General features: G+C 47.7%; 4 protein-coding genes across 6 annotated transcripts; 2 read left to right on the plus strand and 2 right to left on the minus strand.

Moving 5' to 3' along the window:
• Positions 1–222: 222 nt before the first annotated feature.
• Positions 223–11,261, plus strand: per1b (period circadian clock 1b). Of its 2 annotated transcripts, XM_085937482.1 has the most exons (20): positions 223–395; positions 3,336–3,972; positions 4,056–4,309; positions 4,719–4,840; positions 4,907–5,108; positions 5,191–5,385; positions 5,789–5,867; positions 5,973–6,079; positions 6,153–6,306; positions 6,383–6,656; positions 6,745–6,853; positions 7,258–7,420; positions 7,502–7,614; positions 7,690–7,836; positions 7,926–8,297; positions 8,370–9,154; positions 9,293–9,479; positions 9,593–9,794; positions 9,877–10,027; positions 10,253–11,261. In XM_085937482.1, the coding sequence occupies exons 2-20, from the start codon at positions 3,611–3,613 to the stop codon at positions 10,541–10,543; spliced, it is 4,269 nt and encodes a 1,422-aa protein (XP_085793608.1). In that variant the 5' UTR covers positions 223–395; positions 3,336–3,610; the 3' UTR covers positions 10,544–11,261. The 2 variants fall into 2 exon arrangements, with proteins under 2 accessions (XP_085793608.1, XP_085793599.1); XM_085937473.1 differs by having other exon boundaries at positions 7,502–7,836.
• Positions 11,262–11,837: 576 nt separating this feature from the next.
• pcolceb (procollagen C-endopeptidase enhancer b) lies at positions 11,838–15,632 on the plus strand. Of its 2 annotated transcripts, none has more exons than XM_085905076.1 (9): positions 11,838–11,923; positions 12,949–13,057; positions 13,143–13,401; positions 13,481–13,605; positions 13,996–14,135; positions 14,209–14,852; positions 14,924–15,004; positions 15,078–15,248; positions 15,442–15,632. In XM_085905076.1, the coding sequence occupies exons 1-9, from the start codon at positions 11,838–11,840 to the stop codon at positions 15,570–15,572; spliced, it is 1,746 nt and encodes a 581-aa protein (XP_085761202.1). In that variant the 3' UTR covers positions 15,573–15,632. The 2 variants fall into 2 exon arrangements, with proteins under 2 accessions (XP_085761202.1, XP_085761203.1); XM_085905077.1 differs by having other exon boundaries at positions 14,212–14,852.
• Positions 15,633–15,848: 216 nt separating this feature from the next.
• Positions 15,849–18,284, minus strand: LOC147060102 (transmembrane protein 272). The gene is made up of 5 exons (XM_085905396.1): positions 18,155–18,284; positions 17,407–17,484; positions 17,282–17,332; positions 16,997–17,203; positions 15,849–16,768 (listed from the first exon to the last, which is right to left on the minus strand). The coding sequence occupies exons 2-5, from the start codon at positions 17,468–17,470 to the stop codon at positions 16,560–16,562; spliced, it is 531 nt and encodes a 176-aa protein (XP_085761522.1). The 5' UTR covers positions 17,471–17,484; positions 18,155–18,284; the 3' UTR covers positions 15,849–16,559.
• A 137-nt stretch (positions 18,285–18,421) lies between these two features.
• LOC147060103 (calpain-5) lies at positions 18,422–23,636 on the minus strand. Its single transcript, XM_085903031.1, has 14 exons — positions 23,368–23,636; positions 22,938–23,178; positions 22,327–22,528; positions 22,129–22,260; positions 21,842–22,053; positions 21,569–21,761; positions 21,310–21,485; positions 21,154–21,231; positions 20,702–21,020; positions 20,515–20,637; positions 20,095–20,291; positions 19,811–19,929; positions 19,197–19,333; positions 18,422–19,123 (listed from the first exon to the last, which is right to left on the minus strand). Exons 3-14 carry the CDS (start codon positions 22,489–22,491, stop codon positions 18,953–18,955), a joined length of 2,022 nt encoding a protein of 673 aa, XP_085759157.1. The 5' UTR covers positions 22,492–22,528; positions 22,938–23,178; positions 23,368–23,636; the 3' UTR covers positions 18,422–18,952.
• Between the last annotated feature and the right edge of the window lie 348 nt (positions 23,637–23,984).

Consider the following 23,984-nt stretch of genomic DNA (forward strand, 5'->3'; position numbering starts at 1 on the left):
CCATGATGCCGCCCTCTCACGTTTTCGCACTGTTGGTAAATGAACTCAGGAGCACTCAGCTTCCAACGTGACTAGTGAGCCCCGTGCTACGAGCCCCGCCCCCCACGTCCAATGGAAGGCGCTCGGGCGCTGTTATGGGCGTGGCCTGAGTTGTGTTGACGTCCAATGAGAGCGTCTGACTCGCTTTCCCCATGTTTCCTCACGTGTGTTCGTGTGCGTACTGTTCTGTCTGGGGGTTGGGGCGAGTAGGAATTGCAAAATGTTGAGTGAGAAGACACTGCTTACAAACATTCAGTCGGTGCGATCGAGGAGGATTGAAACATTGTCCATATTTTTGGATACCTCAAAAAGGAATATTAGCTCACCTGATACATTTTCAACGGGAATTTAAAAAGGTACGTTGACGACTGTTGAGTTCGGGTCTTTGGTCTGGTTTAGCGCTAGCATGTTAACGATATAGCAGTGTAATAATCAGGATAATAACAAATAGCGCAAGACACCGTACCAAAACCTGTTGCTATAATATAAAGTCATTTCATAATTATTTATTACAGTAACGCAGTTTTTGGTTTCTAGCGAGTGCTTTAATCAAATGCTTAAGATTGAATTTACGGTGGCAGCAAAATGTGACTTTTGGTCTTAACGTGTTTTTTTTTTTTTTTTTTTTTTTTTTTTTGCGTGCATGTTACTAGTGACTAAGATGATAACAGTTTTGTATATCCCCACGCCACATTAACAGGTTGATTCTGGTTTCTTGGTCATTACAGGCAAAGAAACTAGGTCGTGATTGAATCACGTCAATTTACTAAAACAAATTCTTCTCCAATGCTGTTTTGTATTTTGAGATTGGCATGCGCTTATGGACTTTTTTTTGCAAGGTGGTGGGTGTGTTGGTTAAAAAAAAAAAAAAAAAAAAACGTTACTGTTGCTGATTGCGTTCATCTATTGGTAGACTCTGCAAGCTTGCAAGCCAATCAAATGATGTGGCCTGAACGAGCGTTTAAAGTACTGAACATCTTGTACCCAAGCTGCACAAAGTGCACTTGCAAAAAAAAAAAAAACATGGCTTTTATATGTACATCTTGGATCATGCGCATCCCAATATCAATTGTAGCTTTGCACAAAATACTGTTTTTAAAATATATTTTGTATATTTTTCATCCGGCTTCAGTCTTCTAACTGAGTCTTTGAATCTCCTTATACGAGACTCGAAATGTAGGTTTTGTATCATACGACATAATTATGATGTAGTTGTGGATGGTTGCGCATCTTGTGCAAAGCTGTCAACGCTGACCTGGGATCAGATAGAATACCGGCCAAATCCAGGCGAGGGGGCGGAGTTTCAACCAGCCAAACAGACAGGCGACTCACCGGCGTGTTCTCTGATTGGTCCGATTAGCTAGCCAATCAGTAGCCGGCAAGCCACTGTGGAAAACACTGCCGAGTACACGTGCCTGATGTACGCGGCTCATAAAGACTTGTTGTTTCGGGTTAGACATTGATAAATGTCATGAGATGGACATAAAAACCTCCATCTTGGAACAAGTTGATATAAAATTCAATCGTTTTTTTTTTGTACGATATATTTGGTGGGCATGCTCACATCACATGTCGGCGCACGATGCTGAGCCGAGACCACACCCACATTGAGCCTCTGTACACTGCGACGGGGAAGTGTGTCACGTCAAGTGTCAGGCTGTGGTCTTCGCATGTGCCCGTGTTCCATCGTCATTATACTCAGACAGACACTTTCTTATCACTTTTAAAGTGCACAAAGAACATGTCGGAAAGGTCAAGATATTTTAGGCGATGCCCACTCACGTATAAATAAATAAAAGATTGACCTACAAGAATCGATTGAAATCTGGAGCTGACCCCAAAGCATGTTTGGCAATTCAGATTGGAAAAAAAAAAGTGCTGTATGGTGACAGTGACTGTACAAACAACAGTTTGGTGGATAGTAACTTTAAAAAAAAAAAAAAAAGAGGCTTCGAACTGTTAATTGTAACAGTTAAAGTAAACATTAAAAAAAGAGAACATATTGTGCATTTAAAACAACCACAATGCTAAGCAACAATGGCTAACTCTGTAGGCTAACAATTAGTATGTTTGCAGAAGGCATATTTTCTTTATTCCCTGCAAAGAATTATTAATATCGCGACTGAGGAGTTTTGACTTAAATCGTTTTAAAAAAAAAAAAGTAGATTTGTATCTGCGCACATACCCGAAGGAGTGACAAAAATTGTTTAGCTCAACTCATATCCCAATGTCTGGCTCCATATTTTGAGAATATGACATTCACAGGTTATTTGGTGCATATCCGGTCAATGATTTGCGTAGGCGGCTGTCATGGCCTTTAGCAATTCTAGCCTCACCGTCTTTCCTTTGATGCGCCGCTGTGTGTCCCCGGACCAAAGCCCTTGGAAGTTCGCATGGATGACAGCCGGCCTTGACACCCACTCGCACAGCCTGCTTGCATATTTCTCCTCCACACATCCAACTGTGGAGCACACATTTTGTCATGTGGGAGTGTTGTCATTCTCCTGATCAAGCTTGAGCGCTCATTTCACAGTATAAAAGAAAACCATCACAATCACAGCAAACACGTTAATAATTAATATGTCGTGTCTAGATAACTTAGGACCACAACAGTTATTTATAATAAGTCCGATTGTTTATCATTATGTAAGATTCAATTATTGCTTGTATTTGTTCAAAAAAATTGAAGAGGACCTTGTAACAATTAATCGCATAATAAATAATAATACTGAGGAAGGTCGGGAAATGTTTTAAAAAAGTTATTGTTGTCCTGACATGTCACCTGTCGTCAAGGCTAATACGCACGTGTTGAGCCGCGACTGGTTGTCGTTCGTGACCAAATTCTGCATCTAAAATTGAATTGTCGTGTCGTGCAAGTGTATCAATTAGAAAGTAGTGACGTCCCGGAGCTTGTCTTCTTTGCGTCTGTAGGGTTTAAGAGATTACGGGGCGTCTCTCTCACTGAAGGAATAAATAGCCAGAGACTTTTACTTGCGTAGGTGATGTCCACATATACACCCGATGCGGCAAACCTCTGTTTATTAGAACACTTCCAGATTATCCATTCCAGATTGTCCTCTGGGTCAAAAGCAACTAAGCTCTGACGACAGGCAAATGTTCTCTTTAATTTAAGACACCAACGTATGTTCTACCCGTTCTATAATGAGACACAAGCATACGTTTGGAAATAGGAACAGGCTTTTGATTTATAAGATAAATAAGATTGTCTTCGTTGTCGCAGGCCAAGCCGTTGAGTGACAATGCTGTCCTCACTTTATTTTTCTCTGTCTTCTTAGGTGTCCATCCAATTGCCTGGAAACACATCTCAGGACCAGATAGATATCCAACCGAGCATCTCCCCTCAACCGGCGTTTTGTTCAGAAGCTGTTTTTGGCGACAAGATGACGGGATCTCAGACCGTGACTTTCTCCTCTCATCTGATTACATAACGCAGCCATCAGCTATGATTCACTCGTACGTCCATAGCAGTCCCACTTAAGTAGACGCCGCATTGAGCTCATTCCTCGGCTACCGCTTCAAACGAGAGGTGCGAGCCTCATCCTAGTCTAGTATGAGTTATGACATCACTCAGTCAGCGGCCAGCAACAACGCTCGTGGGCGAGGGACAAGGGTTGCAAACAAAGACAATGACCAGGAGACTGAGTCCGAGCAGCTAAACGCCGCAAAAAGCACCGGCGGCCATGTTTCCGACCTGGCGCAGGGAAACGGGGCCGGGGTCGAGTCGTCCCCCAGCGAAGGATCCGGCGATCAGAGGGAGCCCAACTCTGACGACATGGACGGCGGCCTCTCCAGCGGGAACGACTCCGGCGAAAGGGACACGGGTTCCCGCGGGCGCCAGTCCACACGCAGCTCGCACAGCTCGTCCAACGGCAAGGACTCGGGCATGATGGAAACCACAGAGAGCCAAAAGAGGTAAGATCGCAACTCGGCGAACTCTCGGACGGAGAACGGGAGGAGAAGTCGGCCGTCTTTTCAACAACCGCTGCTCTTTCCAGCTCCAACTCGCAGAGCCTGTCGCCTCCGAGCGGCTCGCTAGCCTACAGCCTGCTGTCCACCAGCTCCGAGCACGACCCGCCCTCCACGTCCGGCTGCAGCAGCAATCAGTCGGCCAGGGTCCAAACCCAGAAGGAACTCATGAAGGCCATCAAGGAGCTGAAGCTCCGCTTGCCATCCGAGCGCAAGTCCAAGGGCCACTCCAGCACTCTGAATGCACTCAAATACGCCCTGCAGTGTGTCAGACAAGTCCGAGGTAAGATCCGGTTTGACCTTCATTCAACAGATCAATTCATAGAAAGTGAAGTCAACCTCTTGAGGCAAATTTAATTGTCACACTCAATATTCACACATATACACTTTCAGGCCTGGAGAGAGTAATCTGGATTTTCTGGCAAACTCCTGCTGGGCCGGGCTGCAACATATGATGTCAGTGTCTCGGCCAGCTACTCCAGCCCATCCGTTAGTTTCTTCCAATAGTTCCTTCAGGCCTGGAGGTCTCTTTTGAAATCAGTAACAAATAATGCGTCCGCAACACTCCGGCTATCACCTTGTCGTACATATGTACGAGCGACACTGAAACTGCAGGGCTGAAAATAATCGACAAAGAGAACCAAAATCTGTGAATTTGGTTGCTGATGCTCTTCCTGCTGTGTTATCTCCAGCCAACAAGGAGTACTATCACCAATGGAGTGTGGAAGAGTGCCACGGTTGTAGCCTGGACTTGTCTGCCTTCACAATCGAGGAGCTTGACAACATCACTTCGGAATACACACTCAAGAACACGGTAAGTTCACACGAAAAGCATCAGTCCAGAAGAACATTTTTTAAATGGCTGTCTTTCTTCTCCCAGGACACCTTCTCAATGGCCGTGTCCTTCCTGACCGGGAAGGTGGTGTACGTGTCACCCCAGGGATCGTCGGTGCTGCGCTGCAAGCCAGAGCGTCTCCAGGGCACCATGTTTTCCGAGCTTTTGGCTCCGCAGGACGTCAGCACTTTCTATAGTGGCACGGCGCCTTGCCGTCTACCCCTTTGGGCCTCCTGTATGGGATCGGGTGAGTTCTCGTTCCAGCAAGTCAGGAACAGTCTCACTGGGCCGTGCGATAACGTCGGACCGTCCCGCTTGCCTCCTCTCAGCCTCGCCCGCTATGGACTGCACTCAGGAGAAGTCCATGTTCTGCAGAATCAGCGCCAACCGGACGCAGGGCGGCGAGATGCGCTACTATCCTTTCCGCCTGACTCCCTATCAGCTCACCATCCGAGATTCGGATACTTCCGAGCCGCAGCCCTGTTGCCTGCTCATTGCGGAGAGAGTCCACTCTGGATACGAAGGTACTATTAACTTTCAAATTCTCAAACTGCTTGATTTTTATTTTATATTATTTCCAATAACACAAATTCTGACTCCATGGATTATGAGCGAGCGCATGCTAAGTCAACACTCGTTTTTTTTTTTTCTGACGGTTGTGAGGCATGACTCTCACGCTAAGCCAGCCTTCACGGCGCCAGAATGATAAAAAAAGGTTCTCATCTCAGACGTGTGATGACTTCACATGTTTTCCTCACACGCTTAGCAGAGAGGCGACAACACAGAACACATCTCACATATTTGAGAAATGCTCATTAATTGGATACATGGCGTAACAGAGCCTCGGATGCAACGTGACGGGTGACATGTGAGCGCTCGGCTTGTGTCTAAACATGCCTCCTCTTCCCTGGCATCTTCTCCCATCAGCACCTCGGATCCCTACAGACAAGAGGATCTTCACCACCAGTCACACCCCCAGTTGCCTCTTCCAGGAAGTCGACGAGAGGTCAGTTTCCTCACCTTGGGTGACGCAGTTACGGCTGTTTCACCTTCTGCCGTTTCGTCTGCTGCAATCTGCCTCGCTGACATTTTCGTTCTGTTCCACGTGCAGGGCGGTACCGTTGTTGGGATATCTGCCGCAAGATTTGGTAGGAACCCCGACCTTGCTTTACATCCACCCCGAAGACAGACCCACGATGGTGGCCATACACGAGAAGAGTAAGCTTATTTGAATATGCTCAGAAAATCCCGGTGGGCGTGGTTACCCTTACTGATTGTCGTCTCCCTGCAGTCTTTCAGTTTGCCGGCCAGCCGTTTGAGTACGCGCCGTTGAGGATGTGCGCCCGCAACGGGGAATACCTAACCATCGACACCAGCTGGTCTTCTTTTGTCAACCCTTGGAGTCGCAAGGTGGCCTTCATCGTAGGGCGCCACAAAGTCAGAACGTAAGCCACCGCCCCGTTAGACCGACTAAAAGTGAAAGCGCCGGAGGTTCAACGTACCGTTTTCTCCCGTCGCCAGGAGCCCGCTGAACGAGGACGTGTTTGCGGCGCAGGGCTGCGAGGGCCGTACCTCCACGCCCGACATAGTGCAGCTCAGCGAGAAGATCCACCGTCTGCTGGTGCAGCCGGTGCACAGCGCCGGGTCTCAGGGTTACAGCTCGCTGGGTTCCAGCGGGTCACGGGGCTCGCGCCACTCGCAGCCGCAGCATCTCGGCGCCTCGGCCGCCTCCTCCAGCGACAGCAACGGGCCCGCCATGGACGACGGCGCAGCCGCGGTGGTGTTGCGCAAGCCTGTGAGTTTCAAGACTTGGGCCGTCAACTGACCATTTCGCCGTATTCCCAACGAGCTAATTGTGGTCGTTGTGCATTTGGTTGTTCCAGATGACCTTTCAGCAGATCTGCAAAGACGTTCACATGGTCAAGACAAACGGGCAGCAGGTTTTCATCGAGTCTCGAAACAGGCCGGCCCCTCGAGCAAATCCCAGCACAGGTGATGTTCAAAAAAAAAAAAAAAAAAAGTAGGAAAAAGAGGGTCTGTTAGATTTTGTCCCAGTTCTTTACCTTTAATGCTCGCTATGCTATTAAGAATTAGCAGGAGGCTACCTTCTCTATTTAATATATGCCAGAAAGATCCATACACAGATGTGGAGCCTTCTCTGCGAGTTTTCAGAAGGAGGTCTAACCCCCACCTCCAAGGTCCCGACTCTTATACCACTTTGCCTATCCTATGTGATAACGTGCGACCTTGCAGTTTTAACTTCGATCAACTCCTACGTATGAATCAAAGAGTGTCATAGAGAAGGGAAAGCCAATGAAAGCAGAAGATAGCATAGCTCACGCTAATCACATGTGCCAAAGAGGCCTATTCTGAACTCGTGCTTATGTCTACTTTAGTTGCCACGAGCAGTTCGAGAGCCATCAACAGCGAACCCGTTCGAGGTCTCATCGCCGACATGACCGAACCACTGAAAGATTTCCTGCCTGCTCCGCTGGTACAGAAAGAGTCCCCACCGGGATATTCCTACCAACAGATCAACTGTCTCGACAGTATCATCAGGTAAGAATGGCTCCGGCAATTATTTTCCGCCCCGTTATTTGACTCGCAGTACCTACTGACCTCTTTGACCATGTCCTCCAGGTACCTGGAGAGCTGTAACATTCCTAATACGGTCAAAAGGAAGTGCGGCTCCTACTCGGGCACGTCGGCTTCCGACGAAGACAAGCAGCAGGACGCCGTCGGGAACGTCAAAGGTGGGTGTGGATTTCATTCCTTCCGCCGCCTGTTCATCCGTGCAACGTATCATATTTGTCACTCGCTCCCTCCAGGTGCGTCGGTTGGCCGGGGAGGCGAACCCCCTCCGCTGCCCCCGCTGACGTTAGCCATGAAGGCGGAGAGCGTGGCCTCCGTCACGTCCCAGTGTAGCTTCAGTAGCACCATCGTGCACGTGGGAGATAAGAAGCCGCCGGAATCAGGTTGGAAAAGTCACCCTTTTTTTTTTTTTTCAAAAGATACCCAGCCAAGCGTCATGTTTGTAAACATTTTTGTCCTGTTTGTTTGACAGACATTGTGATGGAGGAGGCCCCGAGCACTCCAACACACGCGGCTGCTCCTAACCTCTCTAGCGGGCCAGCTACCATCTCCATTCCTCTTCCACCACCTCCTCCTCCCCCTCCTCCCCCAATGGCTATGCCCCCTCAAGCCGCACCGCCAACTCAGCCCGAGAGGGACAGCCGGCCCTCCGGGGGCGGCGCGGCATTGGCAGGTGGGGGCGGCCGTCTGGGTCTGACAAAAGAGGTGCTGTCGGCGCACACGCAGCAGGAGGAGCAGGCCTTCCTCGACCGATTCAAAGACCTCAGCAAGCTGCGCGTTTTCGATCAGACCACATCTTCGACCGTGCGCTGCCAAGCGCCCGCCGCCAACCCTCTGGCGCGAGGTAGGTTGTCTTAACTTTTCGGGCCGGGCTGGATTTAAACTTAAGTGATCCTCTTCATGATGTGTCTCTTAGGAGTGCGTTGTTCTCGGGACTACCCGGCCGCGGGGGGCGGCTCCAGTCACAGACGTGGCCGTGGCGGAAAGAGGCTCAGGCACCAGGAATCATCTGAGCAGCAAAGCTCTCTGGGACTCACGGGGATACACCAAGATCCCAGAAGCAGAGCGGCAGCCGGGCCCCTCAACATCGGAGCCCCCGCAAATTCCTCCTCCTGGCCGTCTGTTTGCTCTCAGCCCAGCATTCCCGCTGCTCCGTTTGCACCCGGCATGGTTCCGATCTACCCGGTCTACCCGCCGTTCTCTCAGCCCTTAACCGCACCAGATGCGTCACGTTTCCCCCCTGCCCAGATAGTGCCCCCCATGATGGCCTTGGTTCTTCCCAACTACATGTTCCCCCAAATGGGGGCACCCATTTCTCAACAAGGCCCCACACCCTTGCAGTTTTTCAATCAAAACTATAACTACCCCAGCAGCGCTCAAGCCCCGGTTCCCGTCCCCGCAGCCGTTTGCAACCTCGTGTCCGTACCTGGCACGGGTGCGGCATCTCGTAGCAGCACTCCCCAGTCCTACACGCAGACCCCCGCCGATCCCGAGAGTGCCGACTCCCCCCTCTTCCAGTCCCGATGCTCCTCCCCCCTCAATTTGTTGCAACTGGAGGAGTCATCAAGCAACCGGTTAGAGGCCGCCACCGTACTGGCGGCTTCTCAGCAAACCACGCCCACCGTGCAGGGTGGAACGGGCGGCGTGCAGAGCTCAGCCAATCAGAGGAGCTCAGATGACAACACTAAGGAGAATGAGAATGTAAGTACAGTGTTGTTGTTGTTTTTTTTTCTGGGTGTCTGTCGTAGAAATATGCGGTTGATAGCGATAATATGAGATATCATTACAACCCTGGAACATGTTCCTCATAATGAATGTTCACGTTTGTTTACCTCATAGGGGGAAGCCAATGAATCCAACAACGACGCCATGTCGACTTCCAGCGATTTGCTGGATCTGCTATTGCAGGAAGACTCGCGCTCGGGAACAGGATCCGCTGCCTCTGGATCCGGATCATCAGGCACCAGGTCCTCGGGTTCTGGCTCTGGCTCCAACGGATGCTGCTCCTCCGGCACCAGTGGCACCAGTTAGTAAAGAATCATTACTAATGCTGAATTGTCATATTCTTTTACCTCATGAAAAGAAATGTTGACGTCACGTTGACTTGGTATTAACGTTTCCTTCTCGGTGTCCATCCAGGTAGCAGCCAGGGCAGCCACACCAGCAAATATTTTGGCAGCATCGACTCGTTAGAGAACGACCACTCCCGCAAGCAGCCAGCAGGGGGCGGTGGTGACGGTGGCGAGGAACAGTTCATCAAATGTGTCCTGCAGGACCCCATTTGGCTGCTGATGGCCAACAAAGACGACAAGGTCATGATGACCTACCAGCTGCCCGTCAGGTAAGAGCATCAGGCAAAAAATGATGGCTTTGGCCGCGTGATGGCGTGTGACTTACGGTCGTCTGGCGCCATTGTATAACAGGGACATGGAGGCGGTGCTGCGAGAGGATCGCGAAGCGCTGAGGGGCATGCAGAAACACCAGCCCCGTTTCACGGAAGATCAGAAAAGGGAATTGAGTCAGGTGCACCCGTGGGTGCGCACCGGACGCCTCCCCAGAGCCATCAACATCTCCGTAAGTACAGTACGCTAACTCAAACCTTCGCCGACACCCACGTCACTCACCGTGCCGAGCCCCGCCTTTTAAAGCCCACACACTCCCAAGTCATACTTATTAAAACGTGAGGAGGTCTTAACTAAGGAATGACTTCACTCCCAACTTGCTTGAAATGAAGTGGTGACACAAAGTTGGGAGACAGGCGCATATAATAACCCAGACGCCTTTCTTGGCTCCTCTCAGGGCTGCGCCGGTTGCAAGTCCCCGACATTGGTCCCCCACGCCACCCCCTTCGACGTGGAGATCCACGAGATGGAGCTCTGCAGCGTGCTTAAGACGCAAAATGAAGTCAAGAAAAACTCAGCAGAGGCGCCCGGGGAGAAGGAGGACCTCGACGAGGAAGACGAGGGGGACGAGGAGGAAGGCAAAACACGAGAAAGCTGCCAAGCGCCGACCGCAGATAAACACAGAGCGACGCCGGAGGGGGCGGAAGAGGACAACGCTCTACCGCCACAGTCTGACATGAGTCACTAAGTCAGCGGCCAAAGATGAAGCATCAGGCACAACTTTTTAGAACTTTTTAATGTGCACTTTCCTGAAGTACACATACAGTGACATCATCACGAGACGTTGGAGCACTCAGGGTTTCAGACTCGCCCGTCTCAACTAATTCCTGACTGACGTGACCTGCGAGACCTTCTGGAATCCACTTCCTCTTTCGTGGGTCATATTTATTGAAGTAGGAAGAAAAAAAGCACCTTTCATGTATGATAAGATGTGCTTCACCAACATTCTGTGAGATGTTCACCTCTGTGACGTCCAGCTATGAATGTTACGGGATCCGGCTTTTCTATTGCTCCTAATCACGTTGTCGGCTTGTGTAAATAAAAAGCACGCTAAATGTACAGTACAGTGAAAGAGGGGCTGACTTTATTTTGTTAAAATGTGTATATTTTTATATGTTCACCCACTGAGAATTGAGAGCGGACGACGTACCCGAGCTTGTGCCATGTATAAAAAGTTTATTAAAGAAGGCCTTGCTCGGGGGGGGGGGGGGGCAGTAAAGAGTGACAAGTGTGGTGAAGTGCTTAAAAAAAACCCATCCCATTTACATATTCCCCTTTTGTCCCTCTCTGTGACGCTATTGTGGTGAAGTGATAATCTGCTTCATGACGTCGCTGCTGTCAATTGCTTTCAAATTTGGGTGAAATTCTTTGTACAAAAAAAGACAATAAAACAACTTGAAATGTGATACTGTGTTTCCCCCCTGTTTTTTCCATTTCGAGTAAAATGATCTGCATATTTTGGCATGGAACTCGAGCAAGTGTCCAATACAAGCTAGCTCCTTTCTGCCAAGCGTTTATTCAGCGGTGGTTTCTCGTCCACATCTTAAAAAAAGACAAAAGGAATGGCTGTATTCGGACTAACTAAACAGACCAAATCCACAGTTTGTGTGGATTTTCTTTTTACAATAGAAACAACACAATACAGGAAAGCTGTGAACCAACAAATTTGAGTATTTAACCCAATTTCCTTTCAAACAGACTTTGTAGCCCCTTCAAGACATGTGGCTCGACTGTAATGCTGGCAAATGAAAGGCTTGAGTGTGGAGCACTGTCGTGGAGTAATAAACACACACACCCAACAGTGGCACTCTGTCCAACACACACACACACACACACACATCTGAAGAAAAACCATCACTGTACATGAATGAACCTCCAATCATGACTTCCTCCTTTCCTCTCCACCCTCCGTCCCCCGCTTGTCCCTCCTTCTTGTTCCTCGCCGCCACCGTCGACTCTCTAAATCTCAGAGGGCAAGCTAGATGGAGGTCGGGGTGTGGATCGTTTGTGTGCTTTTCGTCTTGGCGCTGGGATGGACCGAAGCGCAAAGTCAGACCAACTATACCAGGTGAGTTGTTGTCCTAGTTTTTAAACTGGAGAAAGTTGAGAATGTTGTTTTTGCCACATTTGTATATGTGGCAGCCTGGATTTCAAACACACTAGTGTGCAGGTCAATAGTTATACGTGTGCGTGTGTGTGCGCGCCCCAGAAATTGTAGGCTGCAGCTTCGAGACGATGTGGTTGACTTGTCAGAAATGCAATCCACGTGTGATGCTTTTCCCCCACATCGGACTTTTGCAATCTATGTTAGGTTTTCATAATAATTTATTTCAAAAAACAATACGTGTCAAAAGGTCTTTTGTAATATTTAAGTATTAAGGCTTCAGTAACTGGTGGATTTTTTTTTTTCTCTCCCTGAAACATCACTGTTATAAATGACGACGGATGATAAAATCCATATTGCGCAAGCATTTATAGGTCAAATTAAAAAAATGTAAAAAATAAATTTAAAAACCTGAAAAAGTAAAGGCATTTTTTAAAATCAGTACTCAAAAATATATCTAAACCATCTTGAATAAAAAAAAATTGTTGACCAGTGTTTTTAATCCAGATTGACAAAGTAATTGTACCGAAGCCGAAGAAATTCAAAACATAAACAAATAATTCGTATAGGTCAATCAAGCTTCATCAAAGGTCAGATATGAAGTAAAGTCACTCCATGCACCTGAAATATTGTCTTCTACACTGTGTGACAGTCTGACAGAATTCCAAATGCCTGTGGCATGTAAGGGAGGGACACCACTAGCTAAATGTGGCATTACTGTACTGCAGCGCACACAAAACAACAAACTGAACAAAAACAAAACCGAGAGTATTTGAGTTGCTCAATTAATGAATCCCTCATAACCGTCAATTGACGCTCTTGCCAAAGTAGTAGCGATGATCGGCTGCGAAAACAGAGACGCTCTGTGCCGTTGTGGTTTCCGACCCTGCACGAAAACGTTAGCAGGCGCCGCGCCTCGTTAAACTTGGCATTTCAAGTCGCCCTGCGTTTGATGGTGGCCTCGTATATGCTGTTCTACCTTCCGTCAGGCCCGTCTTCAAGTGCGGCGGGCATCTGGTGGCCGATTCGGGAATCGTGGCCAGCGAAGGCTTCCCCAGTCCTTACAAAGCTAACAGTAAATGTACCTGGTACATCACCGTGAGTCACACGTTTTTCTTGGCTAACGGATATTAGCAAGCATTCAGGAACAGACGTCATATTATTCTTAAAATTCCTTAAAAAGGTTCCAGAAGGTCACGTGGTCATGATGTCCTTCCGCCTATTCGACATGGAGGCCGAACCCACGTGTCGCTACGACTACTTGGACGTCTACAACGGCCACACGCGCTTGGTACAGAAGCTGGGCCGCTTCTGCGGGACCTTTCGGCCCGGAGCGCTCATTTCCACCTCCAACACCATGATGCTGGATATGGTGTCGGACGAAGCCACGGGAGGGAGGGGCTTTCTGGCTTACTTCCGGGCGGGGAAGCCACATGTGGAAGGTGTGGTGGCATTTTTGTGGCGCTTATAAATATATTTCGATGACGATATGGGCAAATTTTGGTGTGGTTCCTTCCACAGAGAATCAATTCTGCGGCGGGCGGTTGACCAAAGCCCAGGGATCCATCCAGACGCCCAACTGGCCCAACTCCAACTACCCAGCGGGCATCAGCTGCTCCTGGTACATCTCGGTCGAGCCGAGCAACGTGAGCAGACTTGAGAATTCAATGCTTTTAGATTCATTTGTTTAGACCCCCCCCCCCCAAAAAAAACCTGACTCAACTAAAGACCCGAGTTAGTTTTAGATAGCTCCTTATATAACATTTCCAAAATTTTGGTAACTGCGGTTCTTCGGAGCAGGAGGAGGCAGGAACATACCTGCAAAAGAAGGCTCCGTCTCCAGTAGCACTTCTCGCTCCAATGAAAGAGTTCCTTATGAGCGGACTTGTGCGTGCCAATAGATTGAAGAATTAGGAAACCGGGCCGAGAGAGGGAGTAAATGGCATCCTCTGTATTGCGGAGGTGGGATTCGGGAAAAGAAACATGATTTATTTCATGTCACAGTTTGTGTTGGCCTGTCGCCGCTTCTTCGCCAGGTGATCGAGCTGAAGTTTGAGAAGCTGGACCTGGAATCGGACACGTACTGTCGCTATGACTACGTGGCTCTGTTCAACGGGGGAGGGAGAGACGATTCCAGGAGAATTGGCAAGTTCTGCGGCGACAGGGTACCGCCGGGGTGAGTCTGAGTTAAAATGGTTTAGTCGGGAGATCTTGGGGTAGGTGTCGGTCTGACAGCATGTCTTCCGTAGGAGTATCGTGACCAATGGGAATCAGCTCCTTGTCCAGTTTGTCTCCGACCTGAGCGTGACCTCAGATGGCTTCCTGGCCTTCTATAACAGCGTGCCCCGGGGTTCTCGGACACCCACCGCCGGGGGAGACTTCATCCATCGATCCGAGATCGCCACCACAACGCGGAAACCGTCCGTGAAGCCAAACAAGCCCTTCAAAGCGACGGCCAAACCCGTCAAACCTACAACCAAACGCGTCAAAACCACACCTAAACCTAAAGCCACCCCGAAACCAACCAAAAAACCAGTCGTGAAGCTCCCGATAAAGCCTCCGCCTCGTAAACCGACGGCCAAACCCAAAACAGCTAAACCCACCCCCAAAGCGCCGGTGAAAAAGACACCACCCAAACCCAAAACAAAACCTTCATCCAAACCCAAAGTCATTAAAGTCGACAAACCGACACGCAAGCCAGCACCAAAGACCAAACCCACTCCCAAAGCAGCAATCAAACCAGTGAAACCTACCCCTAAAACTAAACCCATCGTCAAACCTACCCCCAAACCTAAAGTCACGCCCAAGCCTAAAGTGACGCCCAAACCTAAAGTGACGCCAAAACCCGGCGTGAGCAAGGTGGTTCCGAAGAAGCCGGCAGTAAACAAGAAACGTGAGTCGCCCTATCGTCTCCTTGGACTCGTTTATCGACCATTGCCGTATTTTTCTGTATCTGTGCCATAGCTTTGCCACTGAACCCTGTGTGCACCAAAGCCTGCAAGAGAACAGGAACTCTCCTGACCAGGTTCTGCCCCAACGACTTCGGTAAGCCACAACCGGCTCCTTCCAGGCTTGGTCACTTCTACCCTAATACATACTCCGCCCTTTCCCCTTTTAGTGGTGACAGGAAAAATTACAGATGTGATCGCTGGTCCTAGAGGTTCCGCCACGGTGGAAGTGTCTGTCATCAAAGCCTATAAGGAAGGAAAACTGAAGATCAACAAAGCAGGACAGGCCACCACTGTCAAACTGAACTCCACATGCAAGAGATGTCCGGGCCTGATCAAAGGTAGGACCAAAAGACGGTTGGATGTTGAGAACAACGAAGATGCCTTCCAGATAAGAAGGATTTTATTTCTTGCAAGAAATGTCAGAAAAATGCGATCGATTCGACTTCTTGAACAACAAATAGAAGAATCTGTTCCCTCTTGTCTTTCGTGGAGAAACAATTGAAATAATTTTTGTTTCATGATTGTCCCCAGGCCGAAACTACGTGCTGATGGGAAAAGTGGATCCCCAGGGAAAAGGACTCCTGACCCCGTCCAGCTTCACCCTCTTGTACAGGCCGGTGCACGACAAAGCTCTCGCCCTCCTGGCGGCCAAAGGCTGCTGACGTCTGACATCACAGCCGAGTCAGCCAATCAGGAGGGAGAGGGGCGGGGCACCACAAACATGAATATATTGTAATACCCACTAAGATTCCTATTGCTCTACATTAGCGGTATAATCTTATGTAAATGATGTTTAAAAAAAAAAAAAGTGTGATGCAGTTGTCCGGGTCAAAGTGGCAATTAAGATTTGAACAAATTCCTCCATGAAGCAACATGCAAGACGACTTGCACAGCTGCGGTGTCTAAAATTCCAAAATTCATTTCCTGTACACGGTCGATTCACCGTTCAGTGCGTGTTTTATTTCACAAAAAAACATGGTGACATAACCTCAGATGTCATACTTGAAGATTGTCATAGTTTAAATGCTAATTAAATTGTCCTCGTTTAAAGCTGTACAAGACTTCCTGATTTAAACAATCAATAACCTCACTGGCTTGTTTCGCTTGGATAGACTTTGCAGCAATGTGACAAGAGGAAGAAGCCGAGTTTAAAAAATAAAAAAAAATAAAAAGAACAAAAACATGACAGCTATCTCACAAATGTGGACGACACCAAAGAAATGACATTTTGCAAATTCAACTTAATGAGCCCAGTTTGGATGTTTTTCCTGAGTGGGGTGTTTTGTTGCAAGCAGTTTAAACATTATTAGCTAAAGTGGCTGGAATTTCGAATAAAAAATTGACAGTTTCTTAATAAACCTGAATGATTTAAAAAAAAAAAAAAAAAAAAAAAGAAATTTAGGTAGCTCCATATATAAAAACACTGTCTATCAAATTTTTGACCTGTTACTTCATTTTAGCAACTACTACTTGACATTGCAGCCAAATGTTACTTATTCAGGAAAAATAGAATCAAAATTTAAAATTATGAATGGTGTCATCTGTAATCATTTCATATCGCCAACCTCATGATACTATCAAGACTCAGCGGCCTCGGCGGTGGGCCGCTCGTCCGCCGCTAAACGATCGGGCGAAACCTCAGCGGGCTTCTAGATGTAATCATCGGGGTCGGCTTGGCCGAACAAATATAAGCACACGAGCGCGAGTAAGCCGAGTGCCACGATGACACCCACCGAGATGTAGACTATCGTCATAGTCCAGAAGGCGAACTGGTAGAGTCTTTTGTCGCAGTAGGGCTCAGTCATTGTAATGTTCTTGTAGTAGTTGGGCTTGTATATGGAGTAGATCCACACGTTACCTAGAAAAAGGGAATTTTTTTTCTTCTTAATATCGCATTCACTGCCAGCACAGTTAAAATAGATATTTGACGTCTATAGCCGTCAATGGGAGTGAATGAGTTAACAAATCTGTATGAAAATAAATCTCGGATTTATCGTAGATATTTGCTCTTCGAATGGGAAAGTCTCAAAGTAGCAAGCAGTTGTCAATAAAAGCACCGTTGGTGCTAAAAAGTTCCGCTACTCACCGGCGATGAACCAGGTGACGAGGAACACGGCCAACAGAATGTTCCAACCCAGGCAGATTCGGTAAAACGGGTTGGGAGGGCCGTCTTTGGGTTGCCGGGCGCAGGGCAGGTAAATCGATATCACCAGCAGCATGAAGAAGAAGCCCATCACAATCAGGTAAATGGGAATGTAGCGTTGGCGGGGGCAGTCGTCCAGATGCTCCGCCCCTGATGTCATCCAGTTATGTCACACTTACTGACTTGTACATTGAACTGGGAGTTAAGGAAGATTTAAGTGTCACTCACCCACTGCGATCATAGCAATCGGGATGATGCATAAGAGGACCTTTAGAAGAACTGAGGGGGAGCATAAAGGAGAACATCAGGATTGTTTCTTTCCTCAAGTTGGCCGCTTTTAAGCAGTCTCTCACCTAACACGGTTGTTGACGGTTGTGGAATTTTGCCGATGAGGTGCATGAAGACATTGTCGGACATGATGACGGTCGGAGCTAAAGGTGAGAAGAAGAATTGGGAATTTCTGACCGTTCTTGCCGTTTCTCTTGATATTCGCCCAGTGACTCTTCGCTGTGTTTACTTGGAGGTTGACACAATAACCTGACCTGTGCAGTGACGCAACACAAACTGCATCTCCAGCAAACCAACTTTGTGTTTTTGTTAACATTGTCTTGAAATATGCCAGCTGGTTCGTTCGTTTTGAAATATTCAAGCCATTTTTACAGTTGCGTGAAGTCAGAGGCTGGCGTGATATACCGAACATAGAACATGGAAGCAGTCCGACCGCATTCCCAGCCGAGCCAGTTTGACCAAAAGTAAAAGGTACGGAAGGTTCACCTGGCAAAGAGTCATCCACAAGTGGATTGTTGGAGCATGTTTGTTACATACACACCATATTTATAGTTGAGCAAGTAACTATGGCAACAACAATAATATGTTTGTGCTGTTTGATAAAGACATTGAAGGAAGTTTTGGAGGGAATGGAAATAGTAAGCAACGTAAAAGCAATGCAAAACAGGTTTCACACTTATCAGGAGCAAACCAACACATTCAAAAAGTTTTAGCACCACACCCCACTTTGACACAAAAACGCATGGAACATACAACAAGCGACATTTTCTACGTCCTACGTGTCCCACGCAAGTTGCTCTTTTTTTCTCTTACCCGAACCGGCGTGGACGACCTCCTGCAGGGTTAGCGTGGGAAGTTCTCCGCTTCCTTGAATCACTGCCACACCGTGTGGATGCGGCAAGCTTGTGGTCGGACCTCAGCTGATGACGTCAGCGAGGGAGGTTCGCCCGCTGTCAGGTGAGCTCAGAATTTGTTTTATAAGTTCTATTAGTTGTATTTTTTTTAAATAACCTAACACACACACACAAAAAAACAAGAAAAATACTTTTAATCTTTAAAGTCATCTAATAATGTCTCCAATGCAGGCATTCACGATAGTACACTATAAAATAAAATAAAATCTATTTAATGGTAATACAAAATTTATTGAGCGAGAAAAAAATGTCTTTGAGAGATAAGTTAGACATATAATATCCAGTCGGATTTCCCGCACAATTTTTTTTAGAGGTAAAGGATAGTCAGTAAACGTGTAAATTGAAAAGAACAGTTGAATAAGTGCCGTATACCTTTTCATTCGACAACTGTGAAGAAATGACAATGCTGGCAATAAAAATGAGCACACCCCAAAATGAAAATAAAAAATTCTTAGATGGAGTCGCTTGTTCTATCAAATGACAGGAACATAGAAACGCACTCGATGAAGAAACAATCATATTTATCTGGAGCTCACACATCTGAGAAATAACATGGAAAGAAAACTTTGGATAGCAAATGTACAGCAGTTGCAAGCATTTGGCATCGGGTATGAACCGTCCCTATTTTGCTACATTCAAATAAAAACGCTCCAGGGGATGGCGCGGTTCTTGTTACCGCGCCAACCTGACGAGCCGGCTACAAGTCAGTCAGGCAGACGCTCGATGATGTCTCCACATAGACGCGACCTCCTGAACCCGACCGGCCACCTCGTAGCTCCATCGCGTGGTCCCGACTCTGGTCGGTCAGCGTTGTGTGGAGTCGTGCGTGGCCCAACATGGAGTCCCACAGTAGGCCTTTGCTCCAAAGCTGCACACAACACATTATCATTCAAATAAACGCAGCAGAGGCAAATGTTGATCATAAGTGGAAGACTTCAAACCTCGACTGAGATGTGTTCATCGGGGTATCTCCTGTAAAAGATGGCTCTCAGGTGGAATTGAGGATTTCCTTTGGCTTTAAACACCTGAGAGCGAACGGTGGCGCTCTCACAACGAATGATGGCGTAAACATCGGGAACTGTTGATCAAAGCGCCACATTTACGAGAGGCGGGTATCACTTCAACCAAAATGGCAGAGCCTGTGTTGCTTCAAGGTTTGTGTCACAAGTTGTTCCCCTTTTGTGCTAACATTAAGCTAGCATAGAGCAGAGGTGTCAAACTCATTTTTTGTATGAGCACCTCATATTATATCCAGTATAAGCCACAAAACAAACCGACAAATAACTCGTTTTTAAATCAGAGTAACAACTGGTCAAATATGTAAAAAAAACAAAGATATTATTAAAAGAGAAGACGATTAGCAATTCTAGTAATGACACGAATTTGATGCACAATTTGTCTTCGCGGGCCACATAAAACGATGTGGCGGGCCGTATCTGGCCCCCGGGCCTTGAGTTTGACACCGGAGCATTGAAAAAGTTTGAAGCCTCGAGTTACGTCACTAAGTCATCACCTCCATACAGGAAAAAAAAAATGGCCGATTGACGGCACATACCTATCTGTTTGGGAGGGCAGAGTCCTGTCGCCCTCTGTAGGTGGACTGTGGTCACAACAGTGGGTTGAGGTAAAAAGCACTGAAGTAAAGGTGGCGTTGGCAAGTCGTTGTTCAGTTCCCTAGTGGACAAAAAAGTCATTAGAAGATCAATTAAAAGTTCAAACAGCCACAAAACAGCCTAGCTTAATGCTAACATATAATGGGAACCACCTTGACTTGCACATATGTTCCTCCCTCCCATCTTTACCGAATCCCAAAAGATAAAGATACGCAAGATGCCGCACCTGAGGTGAAGATGTGAATGCGAGAAGAGCCGCACGAGGAAGCGTCCGCTGGCTCCTGGTAGGTAGGTAGTGGGCAACACCACGTAGCAGCCCGGCGCCAGCGTGGCCTTTAGCGTGATGCTACGTGAGTCCATGTAGACTGAGCTGGCCGCTTGCTCCACCACCTGCTGCACTCGGCTGCAGCGGTTCTCCTCCACCTGAAGGTCAAAGCAGGCGGGGTGCAGAGTTCAAAGTTTTATAAATGCTATGAGGGTATAATAAAAATAAAAAAAAGTATATATATATATATATATATATATATATATATATATATATATATATATATATATATATATATATATATATATATTATATAAATATGGGTTTCAGTACTAAAGCAAAATAAATATTTTTAAAAAGTAATAAGCTCAAACCTCTCACCTTGAGCACCTCAAAACCAATGGGCAGGTTGTCTCCTCCGCCGTCCTTCCTTCGTATCCTCTGGTCCTCCTGCTGCAGACACATGAGCACCTCCTCCTCGTGGCCTCGGATCTCAAACATGAACTGTGGAAGAAAATTGAGGGAGTGGCTTGCTTGTTCCCGCGTGAAAGATTCAGAGTTGCTTTACTTGTGGATTGTGCAGGAAGGTGTCCTTATGGTTGATACATCCACCGGATCGGCTCCTCTTGTCCATCTGCGCCTCTCGGCCTCCGTTCTCCTCCTCCTCCTCACCGTCTCCATTTCTTCCTTCCTCAAGCGGATCCTCCTTCCTCCGACTCAGCACGCAAACGGCCGACGGAGGCCTACTGGGGCGCGATGGCGCCGGGGCCCACTCTCCGTAGCAGCGCACCTCCCTCCAGTGGGAGCTGGGCCACAGGAAAGACCTCTCCACTAGGCGGCACACCACCACGTCCGTGAAGTAGCCACAAAAGTCCTCAAAGTCCATCCTGGAGGAAGGACAGGATCCACGTTCACAGCGAGCAAAACGTCACTCCGATTTTTTTTTTTCCTCAGAAGATCAGTTACAGTTCCTCTAACCTGCAATATATTTCAATGTTTCTGATGTCAATAAATAGCTACCAGAACTCGCCAACATCCCGAACTACAAGTCCCATCTTCTCTCTCTCTGCACGGCTCATCTGCTGCCACTGCTGTGACCTGAAAAAAAAAAAAAAAATCACACGATTTTACCAGAAAATTGTAAAAGGCAGCGAAGGTTTTAGTGGGCCCCCTCACCGCTGACTCCAGGCACCCATCCAGTCAGTAGTCCCCCACGGATTCCGCATGCGCACCAAGAAGAGTCGAGATGTTCCGCTTCCCTTCCACACCTTCTTCACCGCCGTCACACCGTAAGCGTGTCCCCGTACCAGCCCGCAGTCCATCACTGACTCCACCGTCTCGCCTTCAGACGGCTGGCAATGTCACCAAAAAAAATAAAAATAAAATCCTTTTATAGCAAGTTACCAAATACTGTTGCCGCTTGTTTATCAATTACCCGAATGGAGCATGTGACGAGGGCTTTGTGTTCGTGGGCCTTGGCCAGCGTCTGAAAGAGAGACTTCCTTTGGTCGGCGTGCAGGCTGAGGTTCTCGCGGTTCAGACTGAGAGGCTCCGAAACCCCCCCGGTGAAGTCGATCAAAGCCTCGGCCGTGTTTCCTCCTTCTAAGGCCTCGTAGCATCCGTTTAGCCTGCGAGAACACCGGCCGTGACAGAGCCTCGTCATCTTATGTGATATCATCTTCTTCGTGGAGGTTGCAGTGTGACCAACTTGGCATAGGCCTTCTCCAGCAGGGCGCTCCAAAACTCTCTGGGCGTGGCCGAGCGACAGAAGAGCAGAACCCCGTCGCTGCTGACTGGCAGGCGGTCATCCACCACCACGTCCAACCAGCGACCGAAACGCCAGAAGCGAAAATGGAAGATTCCTGCGTACAAATCTGGACGCTTGGGGTTCCATTCTTGGTGCGTGTGGTCGGGGATGACCTTGGCGAGACCAGTGGAAACAATCAGATTGAATCTATATTCGAATGATGTTTCTAGATGGATAGTAGGAAGTACTTTTTTCCACAAGGTGGGCTCGGACGCCAGACAGGAAATGGCGGCCACCATCCAGCAGTTCCCCAAACTTCCTTGGTGGAGATCACGCGTGCTGATGCCGTCAACAAACAGACGCGGGTCCTTGCAGATCTCCTGGGATGGAAAGATGCGCCAATGAGCCAAAACTCGTCTAGCGTCACGAAGCCACACCGTCCTCACCCGCGGCCTCTTCCAGGTCAGCCCTGGCGGTGGCGCCCTTTTGTAGAAGAGCGCCTGGGCGGCGGCGGGGAACTCGGGGTCCTTGAACAGCGCGCCGCGTCGGAGGCACGCCCGTCGGAGCTTGTGGAAGCTCTGATCTTGGAAGTCACTCACTCGCTCTGTCATACTCGTCGTAAACGAGCAACACCTAATTGTCGTTTGTCTTTATAGTGGAGGAATCCACACGACAAATGTTAGTTCTGCGACTTCTTCTCCTCAGTAAGACGCTTTAAAGTGATTACTTTTCATGGAGGACAAAGAATATTTGCCTGCATTGTGATGTCTACATGTGTTGCCCCGTCGTTTGTGTTCCGACATCCATTGCTTCGAGAACCACGACTATCATTTTAGCATTAGCATTTGAATGGCATTTTCCATGATATGTTAGCATTAAGCTGGTAGGCTATTCTTCAGGCGCAGCTGTTAGCTTGTTTTAAATACACAACATGTATTTCTCTTTGTTCTATGTTTAGCTTGACAGTCAACTTCAAGCGGGAGTAGCATTTAACAGCTTGAAAGCATCCTACGCTTCTTCACTCAGATCTCTCTGATCCAAATCAGCAAACTTTTACCTTCTTCACTTCCTCAAATGGCCTAATCCATCCTCCACTTCAGTCCTCCTAAGCCTGGTCCTTTTTCCCGTGATGCTTCCAGGATTCATTCCCCACGTGTCCAGCTTTGTACCTGGATGACAGATGTGCCTGCCGGGTGCACGTCGTTTCCAGGATGAAGGTGTGAGACACAGTGTGAGCGTCTTTATCTGTATGGCAAGGAAGCTCAGGGTGGTGGTGACTGCAGTGTAACTCTATCCATCTGCGCAAACACACACACACACACACACACACACACACACACACACACACACACACACACACACACACAATAGACAGTCGAAACGCAAGGTGACATAACACACCGTTGATCACAACAGTGACACGCTACAATTACACAAGAAACACTTGAGTTTCAGACATTCAAGATGAACACTTTAACCTCACTCACCTGTTTGTGGACGCTTAGGCTGCATGACTTTTCCAAGGGACAGTCCGTCTTTGTGTGTGTGTGTGTGTGTATCACTTACTGCTGCTTCTGCTGTTCTAATTTAAGTCTTGTTTTCCAACCCAAAGTCAGCCCATTTTCAATTCACATAAGAGCGGTCATGAATATTGTGCAGAATATCTTCTACTGTGTTATTTTTTGGTTGTTGCTGGTTTTGTTGACGTGTTCCAAATGACTCCCTGGGTATCATTTTTCCATCCAATGTGTATGTGTGTGTGTTGGCCCCTGACACATGAGAAAGAGAAGCTGTGTCACTTTTAACTGCTTCACTGCCAAATATACAGCCAAATAGCAGTGTAACACAATACCAGAAAGTCAATGTGACTGAATGTTGCCTAAAATAAAACAAAACAAAATAAAAGTACTTATTGTTGAATGTGAATATGAATGCTGTTGGTCTATACAATGTGTTCTGTAATTGGCTGGTAACCAGTCCAAGTCATTAATATAACAACCCAAAATAACAACAATTAATACCTGTAGGAGGTCAGTGATTAGATAATTATTGGAAATTATTCTAAGAATATAGTTTCGACTCCAAACAACAACACTTTTAAGTG

Source organism: Syngnathus leptorhynchus, chromosome 2 (genome assembly GCF_054491065.1).
Source record: "Syngnathus leptorhynchus isolate UIUO chromosome 2, UIUO_Slep, whole genome shotgun sequence".
Taxonomy (NCBI): Eukaryota; Metazoa; Chordata; class Actinopteri; order Syngnathiformes; family Syngnathidae; genus Syngnathus; species Syngnathus leptorhynchus.

Excerpts from the sequence above, each read along its gene's own strand:
- per1b (XM_085937473.1), top strand. The coding sequence starts at position 3,611 with ATGAGTTATGACATCACTCAGTCAGCGGCCAGCAACAACGCTCGTGGG. Across the intron at positions 5,109-5,190 it reads GGCCTCCTGTATGGGATCGG|CCTCGCCCGCTATGGACTGC; the intron begins GTGAGTTCTCGT and ends GCCTCCTCTCAG. Across the intron at positions 7,837-7,925 it reads TAAGAAGCCGCCGGAATCAG|ACATTGTGATGGAGGAGGCC; the intron begins GTTGGAAAAGTC and ends TTTGTTTGACAG.
- pcolceb (XM_085905076.1), top strand. The coding sequence starts at position 11,838 with ATGGAGGTCGGGGTGTGGATCGTTTGTGTGCTTTTCGTCTTGGCGCTG. Across the intron at positions 14,853-14,923 it reads GCCGGCAGTAAACAAGAAAC|CTTTGCCACTGAACCCTGTG; the intron begins GTGAGTCGCCCT and ends TCTGTGCCATAG. Across the intron at positions 15,249-15,441 it reads ATGTCCGGGCCTGATCAAAG|GCCGAAACTACGTGCTGATG; the intron begins GTAGGACCAAAA and ends GATTGTCCCCAG.
- LOC147060102 (XM_085905396.1), bottom strand. The coding sequence starts at position 17,470 with ATGTCCGACAATGTCTTCATGCACCTCATCGGCAAAATTCCACAACCG. Across the intron at positions 17,333-17,406 it reads ACCGTCAACAACCGTGTTAG|TTCTTCTAAAGGTCCTCTTA; the intron begins GTGAGAGACTGC and ends GCTCCCCCTCAG. Across the intron at positions 16,769-16,996 it reads CGTCACCTGGTTCATCGCCG|GTAACGTGTGGATCTACTCC; the intron begins GTGAGTAGCGGA and ends CCCTTTTTCTAG.
- LOC147060103 (XM_085903031.1), bottom strand. The coding sequence starts at position 22,491 with ATGACAGAGCGAGTGAGTGACTTCCAAGATCAGAGCTTCCACAAGCTC. Across the intron at positions 22,054-22,128 it reads AGCCCACCTTGTGGAAAAAA|GTCATCCCCGACCACACGCA; the intron begins GTACTTCCTACT and ends GGTCTCGCCAAG. Across the intron at positions 19,930-20,094 it reads CATTCACATCTTCACCTCAG|GGAACTGAACAACGACTTGC; the intron begins GTGCGGCATCTT and ends TTTGTCCACTAG.